This window comes from Oculina patagonica, chromosome 9 (genome assembly GCF_052425735.1).
Source record: "Oculina patagonica isolate OP01 chromosome 9, crgOcupat, whole genome shotgun sequence".
Taxonomy (NCBI): domain Eukaryota; kingdom Metazoa; phylum Cnidaria; class Anthozoa; order Scleractinia; family Oculinidae; genus Oculina; species Oculina patagonica.
Window position 1 is genome coordinate 7,555,739 of NC_135766.1, and position 17,871 is coordinate 7,573,609.

At 37.2% G+C, this 17,871-nt stretch overlaps 1 protein-coding gene across 2 annotated transcripts; it reads left to right on the forward strand.

Moving 5' to 3' along the window:
• Positions 1-958: 958 nt before the first annotated feature.
• LOC144665580 (uncharacterized) lies at positions 959-16,022 on the forward strand. 2 transcript variants are annotated; one of them, XM_078526836.1, is made up of 20 exons: positions 959-1,472; positions 2,659-2,757; positions 3,611-3,721; positions 3,996-4,112; positions 4,624-4,737; positions 5,144-5,254; positions 5,651-5,758; positions 6,329-6,481; positions 7,088-7,183; positions 7,441-7,557; positions 7,816-7,932; positions 8,588-8,698; positions 9,141-9,269; positions 9,954-10,076; positions 10,651-10,764; positions 12,105-12,230; positions 12,839-12,937; positions 13,398-13,502; positions 13,947-14,196; positions 15,709-16,022. In XM_078526836.1, exons 1-19 carry the CDS (start codon positions 1,025-1,027, stop codon positions 14,168-14,170), a joined length of 2,622 nt encoding a protein of 873 aa, XP_078382962.1. In that variant the 5' UTR covers positions 959-1,024; the 3' UTR covers positions 14,171-14,196; positions 15,709-16,022. The 2 variants fall into 2 exon arrangements, with proteins under 2 accessions (XP_078382962.1, XP_078382961.1); XM_078526835.1 differs by lacking the exon at positions 13,947-14,196 and having other exon boundaries at positions 14,954-16,022.
• The last annotated feature ends 1,849 nt before the right edge of the window (positions 16,023-17,871 follow it).

The window sequence follows — 17,871 nt, forward strand, 5'->3', positions numbered from 1 at the left end:
GCTAGTGGCAAGGGCAGGTCTTGAACCGGGGACCTTCGGATTACAATACCAGCGCCCCAAACCACTCGGCCACGCTTGCCTCCACAAAAAGGGACCTTTTTATAACTTAAGGACACTTCTTCCTATAAACTGACCTAACCTCGTGAGATCCCTACCCTACACCTACTTCCAGCCTGAAAAGGTACCCCTTTCCTATTGGAACCTCCCCGTATAGTTCATTATGGAACCTCCCCTCCATCCACAACTGCCTCCGCGCAAAATAAATAAAATGTCTGAATAACCAATTATCAGTAATGGTTTGCTAAAACATAGACAAGCAAAAAAAAAAACGATAAAATCCAATGCTGCGGAGTTGACACTGCCAAGGTAACCTATGTGCAAAATGTAAATTACAACAAGTATTTAAGGCAGTGTTGACGCTAAATTAGCATAAAAGAGAGTGTGGAAATCACATTTGTACGAATGGAGTCCATAAGTTACGTCGACAATGGTGTCATTTCGACTTCGAAACGTCGGATTTTAACGTTTGTTTTTGAATAATCAATTAACTGATTATTTACATAATTTGTTGAAAAAAGTGTCAAGGTTTATTCGCATGAACGGTATCTTTCCATTCGAGGATTCGAGGAATCATTCCTCTGTACGGGAGTGCAAGTACTCTATTGACCGATTTCTGGTAGGATCTGTAGCACCAGCTACTCTGTTAATTTAACCAAGTTTATCAAGTTTTTTTTATTTTTAGTTTAGAGAACCAAGACCTTCATTTTTACAACATATCCACTAATAATTATTTTTTATGTCGACATTATATGTTTGTATCTAGATCGGGTAGAGAAGATAAGCCGTTAAGCAAAACTGCCGTTCTACCCGCTGTCTGAGATTTGTTCGGGAAAATTGACAAAAGATGCCACTTTACGCACCAGTTGTTGCATGAATAATTCATTAGTTTAGGCGAGAGAGTGTATCTTTTTGAACAATGGAATAATATAATTTCCCCGAGGCACTGAAGTCCTCAACAAATATTATGTTTTTCTTAAAACTCCTAGCCGCATACGAACTATTCTGTATTTGCAGTAATTCGCTCATCGTTGCAGCGGGTAAACACCATACGGTAACCCTGAAGAAGACCAAGCCACCAGAAAAGAACATTAGACACCGAGTTAGTGCAAGAGAGGTAAAAGATGAAAACCCGGCTGATGTGGTTAATGCTGAGAAAAACACCACTACAACAAAAAATGTGAAAGAGATAACTGGAAGCCGAAGATATTTGGGTGGAATCAACGGGTTTACTCCTCATTTGGATGAGTATCCCCATCATCCATTTATTCACGGACCTTTCTTCAATCATCACGTCCATTTTGTGCCAAAGCCTTTTCCTGTCGTCTCCGTTCAGTATGTCCCAAAGCCGTTTCCAGTCCCGTATGCTGTACCATCACATGTACATGTTTCACATCTTCATTTGCGTCCCAAATGTGAGTATAAGCTGACTTTTAGCACTAAATGACAAAACGAGGTTAAGGTGAAGGTTCGCACTGGATGTAAAGCTTAAACAGGTTGTAAACTCGCTGATTTGGAAAGTGATTCACCTGAACTCGAAAGTTATCGCCCGAAATGCCAAATCTTAAAGATTCAGTGAGCCGCGGGCTCTCATGCTTGGACTTAAGCAAAAAAACAAATTATTGCTTGGGTGAGATTTTTTGTCTTTTTATTTAGTTCTTATCGGTATTTTGTTCTCGTTGAATGACAGACTGTGGCTTTGTGAGAAACTGTGGCTACTTGTTGAAACGAAACAACCTGTAAATTATTTTATATTGGTGCGAAACGTTTGTGATTTATTTGTACCTACGCAACACACGAAAGAGAATATGAAAATATTTTCCATGATTTGTTCTCGAATAGTATTTATCTTGTGTGTTGGCATAAACATTTAGTTGTCAACTACTGGAAAATTTAATCGTTTCAATTTCTCGTTAAACTCTCATTGTAAGGTAACGGTAAAACTTATCAAACTTTGGATTTAAATTTGTGTTCGACAGTTTTGATTGGGTTTTCTGAACGCAGTTATTATTTTATCAGTGGTGTTAGTGAAACCTGTTGTAAGTGATAAGAACAAACATGTTGTTTTTTCAGCCAATTAGGCTCATAACCAAAGTCTATCGTGATTTGGGGTCGCGAGAAGTAGAGATGATAAACGTGATGGCTTGTTTAAAAATTTTACCGTTAAAAAAGCGTAATCATTTGCATGACTAGCGCTAACTGGTGATTCACAACATGAATTCATGCAAAATTTAAAACATTTATCGTGAAATCAAAACTTTATTTGACTGATAAATATGAAGGCGTTAATTTTTAGTGGAAACAATGGAAATACACAAGTCCACGCAATTTTGTCATTATTTGTTCAATTTGGGAAAATATATTTGTTTTCCTAGACTAAACACGTTGTATTCAGTTTTAGCGCACAGTCGTTGAACAAGAGGCCTGGACCGAATGTTGAGCAATTTAACGATTTCGTGTATTGTTTCCTAAGATAGTTAAGATACTCCATAATTGTATTTCATGCTTTTATAGTCAAAGCATGACAAGCATACGTGGAACAAAATGTGATAACGAATATAACAAAGTCCAATTTTTTCTTCATTTTCTGTTCTCGTGCAGACCATCTAAATCCGTGTCAGAATGGAGGGATATACGTGCAGCTTCCTCATGAGTACTTTTGTATATGTCCGAAAGAATTTCGGGGCAAGAACTGCGAAGGTAAGAACTGCCACTGCGTTTTAAATTTATCCCTTATGGAGAGTCTGAATGGGGTTCAGTGTTTAGTGTTGCCTGTTAATTTATAGTGTTGCCTGTTAAATTGCCCATTTTTTTAAAGTTTGCTGTTTCCGGAGAAAATACTTCGGTAATTTCTTGACATTCCTCAAAAACCCATACTCTTTAAGCATTGTTTCTTCTGATCTGCTCTTCAAAAATTGGCAATAAAATCACTCATGAACTTTGAGCTTGTGCTGTGTGTTCTCCTTGGAAATCTTTGGTAGTCTCCAGACATCCTCGGAAGTCGCCGAAAATCTTCGGCAGTCTTCGAGAATCTTCGGTAGTCTTTAGAAATCTTCCGAAATGATCGGGAATCGTAGGAAAATGGCCGAAAACCTCTCTATATACTAAACAAAAATAATATTGGCCTTTTTGGAACCGTTTTTGTTTCTTTCTGGATAAAACTGACTTACTGTCATAGTGAATTTTTTTTACGCGTACTGTCCAATTACACAGGCATAACGCGTAAACTGTCAACTCGGACTGCTTATAACCAATCACGTTCGAGAATTTTGTTACAGTTTTGATTAAGAATTTAATCGCGGGGTCACTTGGAGAAATGAATTACAGTGAGATGTCTCAAAAAGTAAACAAAATGTTACCGTGATATGAGTGAATTTTTGGTAATTTATTTTTGCATTTATTGCTCGAACTTTCAGTAGATTCCGTCTTCAATATTCTTGATAACGCTAAACGTCATATTGGAATTCTTCAGTTTATTTATATCAGTTTTAAATATGCTGTTCAAGCATATATAACTGACAGACAAAACTATCGATATATTAATATTTTTTAGATAGAAACTACTGCGCTTCAAATCCCTGTAAGAACGGAGCTACTTGTACCGAAATTTCTGGTGCATTCAAATGCAACTGTGCTCATGGATTTCTTGGGGCTGTCTGTGAAGGTATGAATAAAGTTCTTTAATTTAAATATAAGGAACAAAGAAATATTTTCCTAGAAAAGAGTTAATCATTTCGCGACTTATATTTACACAACAACAGATATGTTAACCATGTACATAAGAGAACTGAGTTTAAAGAGAAATACGTGTGTACTGGAATCGATAATCCTTCCCCTTGACCAGCGGACGGGAAGCAAGTGACCTTGAAAAGTTCTCATTGGATGTCCGAAAATATCAGAAAAAAAATCTACTTATTCGTTTGTTATTATTTTCGCAGAGCCCAACCCTTGCCACCCAAATCCATGTAAAAATGGAGGCGTGTGTACAAGGTCTGATTCTGAGGAGAAGTTCTCCTGCATCTGTCAGGAAGGATTCAAAGGAGAACACTGTGATTGTAAGTACAAATATGTATGTTTGAAATGTTGGTGTTAATTGAATAGTTATTAGCTTTTATCATTTATAGTTTATAAATTAATACTTTATGCGTAAAATTTGATTAGGCCATAGAAACAATCTAAAAAGAATAAGACAACTTATCGAGGAACAAACAAGATTAGTTTATAAATATAAACTGTTGTGCATTGGCGAACAACTGAATCACCTACATGATGACCCTAAAATTTCGGACGAGTTTAATTTCGGACGGACAGTTTTTGGACTGAGTTTTATAATTGTCGATAAACGTATATTAACCCACAGGAGAGAATCTGAAAAGCTGACGTTTTGCGCGTTAGTCTCTCGCCGTATCTTTAAAAAAACGACTGATGACTCCGAGCATGTTTTTTCTTTCTTTCTTTTTTTTAACAACCTTTTTTCAAAAACATGATAAGTTTCGTCCTCTCGTATTTTTGGTTAGTTAGCTTTTTGTTTTATTCGTACTGGATGAATCGTTGTTTGCATTTCAGCCATAAACAAGTGTGACCCGAACCCTTGCAAGAATGGTGCAACTTGTCAGCAGTCACATGATGATACATACATTTGTATTTGCCCTCCATCGTTCAAGGGAACTTTGTGTACAGGTCAGGTTACAGTGAAGAAGTTTCCGCTTTGTTTTAAGTACATTTTTATAAAGAAACCGTATTTTACTTTGGGCTGATGTAAAGGTGCCACGACAGTTATTCGCCCATATTACAAAATGCATGTAACTAAGGTTTTAGACGAGTTATGGCAGAGGATAGACGAGCTTTTTTATTAGTTTGGATTTCATATAAAATCTTTTCGTGCACTTTAACTGTAAGATAACTCCAAGGATAAATAAAGATTGTTTGAAAGGTTTCTCGACCACATTCAGTATAGCCATTTCTAATAACACTCATTCCCTCCTTTCGCCGGTTTCTTGCACGATCTGGTTTGAGTTCACTTAGTTATTTTGCTGATATCAAAGTAGTTGTACGAATTGTATTGTATCTGCTCTTAATAATTCAGAGACGAAGCAGTGCTATACGAACCCTTGTCTTAATGCTGGAACTTGCCACGAAGATGGATTTGGATATAACTGTACATGTAGACTGGGACACACTGGAAGCAACTGCGAAAGTACGTATTTTTACACACTGTGCTCTAATTAACAACAAACAAACAAACAAACAATAAAAGAAAAGAAAACAAGTAATATAAAGCAGACAATAGAATCTGATATTAATCACTAAAAAGCTGAAATGATTTATCAAACTTATGTTGAAAAAAATTTTCACATTGACGGTTGGAGTGAGCTATGTTGCCTTGTCACCGGCTAAACGGACTCATCTTCATAACTTGTTGTAGAATATTTACGTCTTAATCTCACTCGTATGTCCATACTAATAGGCGTGGAATAGTGTTTTAGCCTGAACAAGAAAAAGTGACCGTTTTTTTTTGCCTTAACGTAAAATCTGCCTGTGACAACAAAGAGGCTGTATTCACGCGCTCATTCATTCTTTTTAATTTTCACAGGTCACGTGTGTCACCCCAGCCCGTGTTTACATGGTGGACATTGTCGAGTGTCCTATGGCCACTCCAAGTGTTACTGTCCTCCGCTTTACAAAGGAAATAAGTGTGAAAGTACGTTTAACAAAGTCATGCTCTCTTGTTAGCGTTAGCTATAACACAGATTTTTCAGCAATGATAGGTATTCCTAGACATCCTTTGTTCTGCTCGACGTTCATGAGCATCATTAGTTATCTACCTGAACAATGTGGCATGTAAGGCGACAACAACAACAACAAGCTTTATTTGCATGACTGTAAATTTGTTACAATATTGCAAAAGCGTAAACTTATTAAGAAAATAAATAATAATAATAATAATAATAATAATAATAATAAAAATAATAACATAATAACATAGTAAAAAACAAAAAACAAAATGATTACATATAAAATTAATTACATTGATAGTATTTTGTTACGTAAATCAAAACAAGATGATATAAATTTAATCAATTGCATGGTCACAAGGAAGGAATTTGTCGTGGGTCTGTTCAGTTATAGATCACAGAAGACGTCAAAATGTGGTAACCGCGAAAGAAAAAAAAAAATGAATAAAAGTTCCTCTCCAACAAAGATTTGTAAGCAGAGTAAGGAAATATTTTATTGTTTCAGCGTTTTCTACGTAACACATTTTTGTTTCTAGTTCCTCATCCGTGTTACAATCACCCTTGTTTGAACGGCGGTATCTGTATCGACTCGTACAGCGGTTACAGTGCGTATCCTGATAAATGGAATCATGGCTTCCTTCACTACCTGTGCATCTGCCATGCCGGCTTCACTGGATCAAACTGCGAAGGTAACACACGACTGCTTGTCAGCTATCACACGGATTATCACACGCAAAATAACAGTTTAACCAGAATAATTATATAACTATTAAATAGCCCAAAAATCGACGTTTCTTCAGTCATTTCTGTCTAATGACCTTACGCGCACCAACCCAGAAATGATAAACGTTGACCATCTAAAACAAACGAAATGCCCATACTCTACAAAGGAAAAAAAAGAGACAGAACGATTAAGATGAAAGTTGTTTGAAATAGTGGGAAGCTATGGACAGCAATCTGCTAAATAACATAATATTTGTATAACATCGCAGTGTATTATCAGCTCGTTGACCATTTTTGTAGTCAACTCATCAAGTTTATCAGCAAATGAAAAATTTATTTTTATATCTTCTGAAATGAACTCGTCAAAAAACAATGATTGGGAGCTCATTTGAAAGAAGACTTTCATTCGCTTGCGGGGTAGTTTTAAGAAATTAGAAAACATAACCACAAATTAAATGAAAAACTGCTGGGTTACTGCATGTTTTCCAAGAGCACGTCTCATCCTTTGAGCTATTTTAAGGCCTTAAGATTTTATTATTTCTGGTTTTGACAAGTCTACTTTCTCCCTGCAGTGGATATATGTAAGAAGTGTGACATCAATGCAAAATGCATAAATGACACTTGTGTCTGTGTGGAAGGTTATTATGGAGACGGCTTCACATGTAAAAGTAAGTAACCAGTCCCAAGTCTGCTCCATTTTCCTGAAAAAGTGTTCTAACAGGAGGATTAGAATGACAGTTAACGTGGTTTAAGGGTTTTTGTGGGTTTCATTGTTCTTGCTAAGATAGGTAGTATTTCTGCCGCTCAGTAAACTGAGCATCTTGAATACGATTTAGTGACACGGTAATCTTGCACTGTTTATCCTTACCTAGCTTTAATTTTGCTTCCATGTTACTAATTTTTTGACCTTTTTCTGTTTGGTAAGAAATTCCTCACCCTTGTCATCCAAATCCCTGTAAGAACGAAGCTAAGTGCAAAGAACTCCCTGACGGAGAGTATGATTGTGAATGTCCTCCAGGAACAAGTGGCAAACACTGTGAAGGTATGACATAAGTCACGTGGTTTTCAAATTACGACTTGTTGATCAGGGCCTGGTTACGTTGTTAAGACCAGGGTTGAATTAATCCAAGATAAGCGTTGACTTTAAATTCAGTTATATAAGTCATCAATAACATTGTTTTCTATCAGTTATTTTTGCTTAACATTTTTAACTTTGGACAAGATAAACAACACTTAAATGCATAAAGAATAATATTTTAGTGATTGGCACAAACGACACCTTATCTTTATATATTTTCAGAAAAAGATGCTTGTATTCCCAATCCGTGCAAAAACAATGGAAAATGCGTGCAAACACGAGACAGTGGCTTTAGATGTGTTTGCGAGAATGGTTTCACTGGTGAAAATTGTGAACTTCGTAAGTAGAAGTAACAGATTTTGTTTATAGCTTAAGTTTTTATATACTTGCTTTGACCTCACTAGAATAATAACCGTCCTTGTTCACACGATACAATAGTATAGCTGTTTAGATTCACTTGGTGAATCTGTTTAATAAAGCTTTATCTTTTCAGAAACGTTTATAAGGTATATAAGGTATAAGGTATTTTATTCAAAGTCGTTAACGTTGGGAGTGGTTACCCAGTCTCCCGAGCCAGGGGCTCATGTTAAAAACGCACGACTATTTACAATAAAACTACTTACATCACTGTTACATTAAAATCATTAAAAACAGAATAGAGGGGAAGTAGAGGTTCTAGTAGTGGGAGCAGGGGAAAGGGGAGGTTATGAGTTAAGGGAGTGGGAGCTATACGGGGAGCAGGAGAAGAGAGGGCGGGAAGCAGTAATTCTGAAGGTGGCGGGAACCGAGAGAAATTGTGAAAAGTCTGCAACATTACGTAATATTTTGCACTAGAATAGCACAAAGGGAAAGAAACCACTCAGGAAGGGGCGGGAACCGGAAGTAAAAGTCTAAAGGAAGCGAGTGGTCCCTACAAATTTTTAGTTTAATTTTTCTCATGTCTAAATAAGGTGCTAGAGCTAGAGTTACAAGCTATGTTATTAACACTTTACAGCTATTGATGCATGCTTGAGCAATCCGTGTCAGAATGGAGGAACGTGCGTGGATGAAAACGGCAAGGCGGTCTGCAAATGTAAAGGAAAGTTCACTGGACCAACGTGTAAAGGTAACATAATCCTCGACTGCTCGTACAGTGCTTTACCAACAGTTACGTTGTTACTGTATGTTTGTTGCTTTGTCTTGCTTTGTCTTTTTGGTAGTAAAATGACTTTACCTTGCAGCTTTGGCCAGAAAAAAGAACAGGCAACGAGTTTAATATCAGTAAACTTGTTAATCATTGAACGACAATGGTAGACTAGATTAATACGAACCCAATATGTTCAGTATTACAACTTATCTTCTTCCAAACAGCCTTATGTTTGTATCAACTTGTCTGAAAAATTTGTTTGCTAGCACTTTCAAGTGCACCATTTTATCTTAGTAAGTCGTTATCGTATGTTATAAACTTACAACACGACCTTTATATTTCCCATTTTATCATAAATTGTGATTGTTTGGTTGTTGATACAAATCCGTTATCATGTGTTATCTATTCCCTTCAATTTAAGATTGCAGCTGCCCGAAAGGTAATCCCTCAGCAAATCCCCCTGTTTACGCGCAGAAATGTGATGCAGAGGGTGCCTGCTTCTGTGATAGTGAAGAGTTGGATTTCAGGGAGGACGGGTGTTACCTTGGACGTACGTATGAGAAGTCTTGTTTTGGTGTTAATCATTTACTATGACACGGATACTACACATTTGTATCAACATTGATGTCGTTTGTTGTAAATCCTAGTGCGTAACACAAGATAGCGGTTTCCGATTCCTGTAATAGAAACACTGTCACGCTTTATTTGGCGATTATTTTTGCACATTGCAACGTTACTTTTCTTACAAGTTAGACAGGCTCGTGCAAACGGGTACAAGATAGGGGAAATCCATTTTCAATTTTTGTTATATTTTATCTACTTGTTGTCTTTTTGGCTAAATTGTTTTCCAAAACAGCTAAAAATGGGAATAAATAAATGATAATAAATGAGAATTTACAGAATCATCTTCCACAGAGTAGCTCTTCTTGATCCCACTGATTCCAGATCGTATTGGAATTTAGAAGTGTTGGTTTTAATATTAGGTTTTTAATAACAGCTTTTAATGTGAGATTAGCACTGGGCTTTTCCAAACTACAAAGAAATACACGAGTGTGAAAACAAAGTTCTTATTTTGATTTCCGATGGGATTCAATCCTATGACCTTCCTTGCATTTCCTTACACTCCAAGACACTTAGCTAAAGAGACTTCCACGGCAATACATTTTTGGGCTTTGGTTATCATCTAATATTTTATAAGCCGACAAGTCAATAAACATTTGATTTACTCTTACAGAAACCAACAATCCCTGCTTGTCTAACCCATGCAGAAACGGAGGAACTTGTGAGTCCATTAACACCAATACAGCGTACGTGTGCAGATGTCCTGAAGGATTTACTGGAACCCACTGCGAAAAAGGTAAGCAATAATTCCTACTCAGTAATTTTCAATCTGCGCTTTTTAGCGAAGCTGCCCAGTATTGAGCACTGTAGCAACAAGGTTCTTGAGGAGAAGCCTAGAAGTTGACAATTAGACTACGAGCCCGAGTTTTCTATGAGCAAATAGTCAACGAGGCGCAGCCGAGTTGACTATCGCTCATAGAAAACGAGGGCGAGTAGTCTAATTGTTTTAGTAGAAACTCTTAAGGATTGCAGTCCAAAACATACAATATTGTGCACTTTGAAGACAAAAATCAAGAAAATTTTCCGCTTAAAGACCTACGCGCGCGCAACTGTTTTCTTTCGGCGAATAGAAAACAGTGGGAGAACCAATCAGATTCGCGGATTTCCAATAGAACACAGCTGAGTTTCTACTAAATATAGATAGCTCCAGTATGGTAATCTGCGTGGATTTCTGTTAAAAAAAAAAAAAAAAAAACTTTTGCTAGTTTAGCAACGTCACGTACCTAGTCGATAACTGATAAATTCTCGATACGATGTGTTTCAAGATAACTCTAGTGAAGTTTAAATGTCGTTTGTGTTCTTCTTTACAGAAATATGTACACCAGGCTACTGTCTCAATGGTGGAATCTGCAAACCCGTTGGCGACACGCCAACTTGTATTTGTCAGCCTGGCTTTACTGGACTGCGATGCGAAAAGAAGAAAGGTGATTATTTTTCTCTCACTGTTTTATGCATTTCCTGTGGTAAAATACCCTCGCAAAACTCGAGTAGGAAAGTGTTTTTGTTGGATCAGCTGAGAAGTTTGCACCTCCCAGGAATATACGCCGCCCCGAAAAAACGCCACACATTAGGTTAGAAATATTAATAAACACCGCCCTCGAATAAACGTCGCATCCAATAATAGAGTAAAAAACAATGCAGTAATAATCAAGTTTGAGCAAGCCTCAAAAGAAATACTTCTTTGATTGTAACAATGTTTTAAGATATTGAAAATGCCTTTTCATGCGAGCACTAAAAGATTTTTCTGTTTTTAAAATTTAAATGTTCAGTTACCATTCTACTGTTAGCAAGAAATAAATTGAATTTTTAATAAACGTCGACCTTGTATAAACGCCGCCCTCGAATAAACGCCGCACTCGAATCACACAGCGGCTTTTATTTGAATAAATACGGGTATTTCGTAACTGTTTCTCTGTGTTTGGGAATAACCATTCCCACTCTTTACATTCATTATGGGGAGCGTGTTTACTCGTTGGACTTGAGGGTCCGAGGTCAGTTATCCCCATAGTGTTGTGGTCTTGGACAAAAAATAACACTAACAGTGATTTTCTTTTACATGTCGAGGCTACTACCTGACAAAAATGCTTAGAGGTGAAATGCGATGGACAGTCACTTCATGGCAACGAGCATTGTTATCGATATACTTTAAATATACTTCGATCTTAGGAAAGAGCTGATTTGAACTTTTATAGACTTTTATAGACCCAAATTCTTGATTGGCCAATCAGAAGCCTAATTGTACCTTTTGGGGATGCTTCAGTAGCACGTCAGTCTCGTATAAAGTACGAAACATGGCTCGACTAAACTCGCCTGATATGCCGCCGAACCATACCAAAAAAGGTCAAAAAGGTTCAATTAGGTGTGATAAAATAACTAGTTTTTTTTTGCACTGCACGCTCTAATTATCGCTTAAGCATCCTTTTTTATGGTGTATGTAGTTTTATCATTATCCCTTTTTGACTTCTTTTTCTCTTTCTTAGTAAGAAGTCAAACTACTAGTTGAAGTTGTTACAAAAGGAAATATCTTTTTAATTGAGGTTCCTATTTTATTTTTGACATGAAGTAACAAGCAAACCAATAAAAATAGCACTGAATCTTGAACTTTTAAGTGTTTTCAACAACTCAACAGGTAAGTGGTAAGCCAACACGACTCTTAACCTTTAGCAGGTGTTAAGGAACTGATGTCATCTCGTCACAAACGGCCCGATGGACTGTTCAATAGTTTTTGTGTATTTGGTAACTTTTGTTTTGCTCACGCTCTTAGATCCAGTTACTCCGACCAAAGACTACTGTCATCCAAACCCCTGCCTCAACAGCGCCACATGTGTTCAAGTCCTGGGTGGATATGATTGCCACTGTGACTTGCAATATACCGGGGCACATTGTGAAGGTAAGGAGTTCAATTTTTTCTTTATGGTGTCTAATGACAATATGTAATGATTTACGTCACATGAGTAGCTATTCATTTCCTCATAGTCCTGGAAAACTAAACAAACAAGGGAGTAGAGAAATGGACAATGAAATTTAAAACACGTGCTTACACCCCTCCTTTGCTCAGAAAGTTAAAGAGAGTCACGTTTCGCGTATTGTAAAAGAGTATTTTATAATTATTTCAACTCCTCTCATCGTGAGCTTGGGTCGCTTGTGATACAAGCGATAATTATAGTTAGTAATGTAAATTATTTCTATTGTTATTATTTTCGTGGGTTGCAAATTAAATTTTGTTGGTCGTCCTAAACCTTTCTAAATTTTTGGCTGAAAGAAATAAATGTTATTACCGTGAAAATGTAACAATGACAAGTATAGGATATTAAAACGGTCTGCTCGGTTGTATCCAAGATAAACTTGTTATTCCAATGTTCAATTTATAGGAATGGATGTCTTTAGTTCAAATACAAATAAACGCGTTTGTGATAGTTGACGTCATTTTTAGGAATGAATGTATTTTGTTCAAATACACATAAACGCCTTTGTCATATTTGACGTCATTTTCAACAGTTGACAAGTGTGCCAAGTGTGATGTCCATGCGTTGTGCGTCAGAGGCCGCTGTAAATGTATGCCAGGTTACATAGGAACAGGATATGAATGTGTCAAAGGTAATGTATTCTTAAAGGTGTTCAAAGATTTGATCTTAAGTACCATCGTCACCAACACTGGGTTTACCTTCGCTTCTCAAACCTGTTGCTCGGTGACAACTCATAAGCCAACGCCAGTGAAGTATTGAAACATTCATGATGCTTCTGTAGGACGCCGTCTTACAATAATCATAAATACTATATTTTTTGTAATAATGAAGATTGTTTTAAAAAAACCTTCAATGGAATTTTATTACGTCATTAAAAAAAACATTAAGGGTTACCTCTGCTTTCCAACCCAACCAATTTCCGTGGAGTATGCAAACTTTCGGGATGTTTCTGTAGGACTTATTGCAATGCCACCGGAAGTTTGTTTATCAGACAAAACTTTCTTTGTAATAAAAGGCATTTGTAGTAGGCAAACCACATCTTCTAAGCTAACTTTTAAAGAAGTTAATATATGCCATCACAACTCTTTTAGCTCGCCACAAGCGCTGTCCTACAGTATGTCCCATCTACTCTACTTGTTTACAAGGAGCGTGTCAATGTTTACCAGGATATCAGATGCAAGGAAATAGTTGCATACGTAAGTAAAAACGTTTAATTGTGCATTTTTTATTAAAACAATTTTTATTAGAATATTACTTACTGTTTTTCGATTTCCCTCGCTTATTTTAACTTTTCGCTCTAACAAATATGGGAAAAGAGGCACTGATAATTGTCTTTTTTTTCATTCAATGTAATAATACAATTGTACATTGCCAACTAAATTTTTTTGATCTTTTAAAAACATGTTTCCCTATCAGCCTTGTCTTTGCTGCACCAACTTTTCATTTGTCCCCTTCCCCAAATAAAAAAATGAAATCCTCCTCCATCCTTTACGATCAAGGCACAATAATATAATTACTTATCTGGAATATTCGATTGAAAGTTGCCATTTTATATACATTTCTTTTACTGAATGAATAATATAATACTATGTGAATGTAACTTATTGATTTAATGATAATGATAATGGTTTTCATGTCAGTTCCACACAATCAAGTCGTAGTTAACGCTCCGTCGTCGCCTCCATCTCCTCCTCCTCCTCCACCACCGCCACCACCACCCCCACCAGTTCCACCACCACCACCAGTTCCACCGCCTCCACCTCCTCAGTATGGTCAACCTGTGATGTACTACATGCCTTACAAACGAAGCCAAACTCGCAGTCAAATAAAGTCATTCCGAAGAACCAGGGTTAATCTACATTAGCGTTTCAAAGAAAGACCTAACATAGTGTAAGTTAAGGAGTTTGAAATTATATGAGCACATTGAAGTCTTCTTAAAAGAGCTATGTCATGTTATTTAGAGTCCTTTTTCTGGTTACTCTCAAGTTGAAAGAAACCAAAAAACCAAACATTATGTCTAGACATAATGTCGTTTATGTCGAGGCATGTTCATTCGATAACCAGTTGGGAGGTTTCGTACCAGGTACAAAATTAAACAAGCAAAGCTCGCGTCAAAGGTTTTTTATCCTAGGAACTTGCGTCGATATAAAAATAGTTTTCTAACGTTTAAAAAATACCAAGGAAGAAATAAAAACCAAAAAAATTAAAGATTTTTACGGACGAAGATTAAGACAGATTGCTTAGACCGCCTTATCAAATAATTTGGCTTGAATCCAATATGTTTCTCTGTCGCAAATTCTGGGATGAGGGTGCAAACCGAAGCGTCTGTTCATCTGGCTTGTTAACTTTGTAGCAAAGATTTCAATTCCAGTTGTAATGAAAGTGATTGTGTTAAGGGCGCTGGCCTGGCTTGAGCTCTCTGTCCTGAGGTTTAATCAATCAATAAATCAATTTTACCACAACCATCCCCAATCAGTTTATATCCTTTAATGTAAGTGGTGGTGGAGATGATTGGAGGAGGATTAAATGGACTGCGACAACATGGGACGGTACGTACGTAACTTAAACAACTGTTACAACTGTTACAAACGTGTTAAAATAAAACAGAACGACAAAAAATCATTATATTCTTAACGGTGACTTACAGGCTTGACAGTGTACGCCATACATAACGGTGACAACGAAGAAGAAGAGGAGGAGGAGGAGGAAGAGGAGGAAGAAACTAAACCAACTCCTCCAGTTCCAAGCACAATACACCCAACACACCACACTGGTGCACCCATTCCACCGACTAGTCCTCTCGCACCAACACCGACTCCGACGGTTTCTCCACCAGCTCCATCTCCACCGCCACCAGTACCGTCCCCACCTCCCCCTGTTCCACCCCCAGTACCGTCTGCACCTCCTACTGTTCCCCCACCAGTACCGTCTGCACCTCCTCCTGGTTCCCCACCAGTACCGTCTGCACCACCCCCTGTTCCACAACCAGTACCCTCCCCTCCACCCCCAGTTCCACCACCAGTACCATCACCACCTCCCCCAGTTCCAGCGCCTTTACCATCACCACCCCCTCCTGTACCAGGGCCTCCTCCTCCTGTTTCGATACCAGCCCCCTCCTCATCTCCTCCCGCACCCCCGCCTCCAGTTGGCAGCCCATCCGCTGCTGCTCCACCATCTCCGACGTCCTACGGTCCTCCCTCCATGGATTATCCCCAGTATTCTGACTACCCTGTCAACTATGGCTACCCACCTTATTACAGGCCTTATTACCGACCTAACAATCCATACCGGAGATATTACAAGGCGCTTTATGGTTATTGATTTTTTTCCTAAAAAAGGCTCCGGTGAGGGATGGAAATTTATTTAATGAAACTCTCAATGATTCCTTTGTGTATGATTAAGTTTCAGGATAGAGACCTAAAGCGAAGAAATAGAGGTGTCGCAATCGTAAATGGATGCCATCACACGGAAAATTTAGAATTGAATGTGAAACAAATAAACAAAAATTCAATTAAATTAGTATTAACTTGAGAATATATTATACATTAAATAACATATATTAAAAATAAGAAACTATTACTAATGATTGTAAAAGATCTAGAGAAAAGGGACCTTAATCAGTAAAAGCTTTAATGTAAATTGAGGCCCTATGTGTATAGCTTCCTACGTAAATAAAATTTTACTTGTTAAAACATTGAGATTATTTTTGTATGATATAGAAATCTACATCCAGATACGCATGTTCCAGTTTTCATTATTTCAGGAATCGCGAAATTAGTCTTTATAAAGAGTCCAGGAGTGTACCATTCGCAAAGAGTTTACCGTGTTTAGTCTTTAGTAAATGACATGTACTATGTATAAGAAACGAAATCTCTGTAAATTGACCCAACCAGGACATTATAAAATCTTTGTGAATTGATCGAGCTGACTTAAACTCTTGAGTTCCTGTTGGAACACAGGTCATCCACCAGAAATTTCCATCTTCCCCTGTCCTTGGCGACTCTTTTCATGAGTTCAGTTGATTCCAGCCGAGTCCAATTTGTTGTTTTTCAGCCTCTCCCGTCACAGAACATAAGTTTTGAGTTTACTCTCGTTTATGTAGCGGTTACAGATCTAACGGGAGGGAGTTGCTAGCCCCACGCCCAACCCTCCTCCTTTACCCGGGCTTGGTACCAATTAGTTAACTTGATTCAAAATCTCTGGTAACTGAGCAAAGCAGGAAACGATAGCATGAAGAAATAACAATAGAAGTAGACTCGAATACTTGGCAATATAAGTTAAAAAAAACCAAAAAAAACCGGTAGACATGTTGTTGCCTTACCTGTAATTGAGATGTTGGCAGAAAATTAAATTTAATGTTTGGGTAACATAAGGTTATATTAGCGAGGGTTCCGTTAGTAAGGCGAAACAAGCTGAAACAACATAAAAACATGTTGTTGATCGGTACGCTTCAATTGAATAAGTCCGGTTAACTTGTACTCAGGTTTAAACAATAATAACCTCTGTAAATTGACCCAAAAAGGACATCATAAAATCTGTGTAAAATTGACACAAACGGGCATAATAAATTCTATGTAAATTGACAGCAACGGGGTATCACAACATCTCTGTAAATAAAACGAAAAGGGATATTACAAAATCTGTGTTATCTGAGACCAACGAGAATTATAAAATCTATGTAAATTGATATAAACGGGGCGACATGGGATCTCTGTAAATTGCCACACGCGGGGCATCTTATAATCTCTGAATATGGGCATAAACGAAACAGGAGACTGTGAGATTTTCCAGAGAATTATATATACACGCCATATAATTTTTGTAAATTGATCACAAAACTTACAACAATATAGGAATATTTTACAGACATTTGACGAGATCGGAACGCAGAAAATATGCTGACATTTACAGACTTATTTTTTTTTATGTTTACCAAATCTATGTAAGTGTGCACATTTACAGAGATTCAATTTTAGAAATCAAGGAAATGTATACATTTTTGGGAAATTTCACAATAAGTTGCAGCGTGGAAAATTTTCGAACCTACTCTTTAGAAAATGACATTAATTTTTTGAACATGTTAAGTTGAAGTAGTTGTGCTATGTTAAAACGCCGCCAATTAAAGATTGAAAAAAGTTGAAAAAAAATCCCAGAAATTCTGGTCTAACATACAACGCAAGGCTAATTAAACGGTATAGGAGTATATTTAAATTCCAATATTTCGAAAGGCATGGCCTTCCTCTTGAAGGTTTTACAGGGACCCCGAAAAAGATCTTAAAGAAGATCCTGAGGAAAGAAGGCCGTGCCTTCCGAAATGTTGAAATTGAGATATACTGACATATCGTTAAAGCCTTGCGTTTTTTCTTAGGTTGTTTTTTAGTTACTGCTTATTAGGTCCTCTACAGTTGGAGGATCTATTTTGCTACGGTTATCCTTGCAAATTAACGTTCGTTTTCAGAAATCTGGGCTTGACCAGTTATTGTTAATAAGCAGTTTTGCTAGGGGAAAATTAAATAAAAGAAAAAAAAATGAATAAAAAGAAAAGGAAGGGAAGGAAAAATTATT

Bases quoted from the DNA above. Each gene is read 5' to 3' on its own strand.
- LOC144665580 (XM_078526835.1), top strand. From the start codon at position 1,025: ATGTTTTTCTTAAAACTCCTAGCCGCATACGAACTATTCTGTATTTGC. The intron at 2,758-3,610 runs GTAAGAACTGCC...AATATTTTTTAG, and splicing joins TCGGGGCAAGAACTGCGAAG to ATAGAAACTACTGCGCTTCA. The intron at 4,113-4,623 runs GTAAGTACAAAT...TTTGCATTTCAG, and splicing joins CAAAGGAGAACACTGTGATT to CCATAAACAAGTGTGACCCG.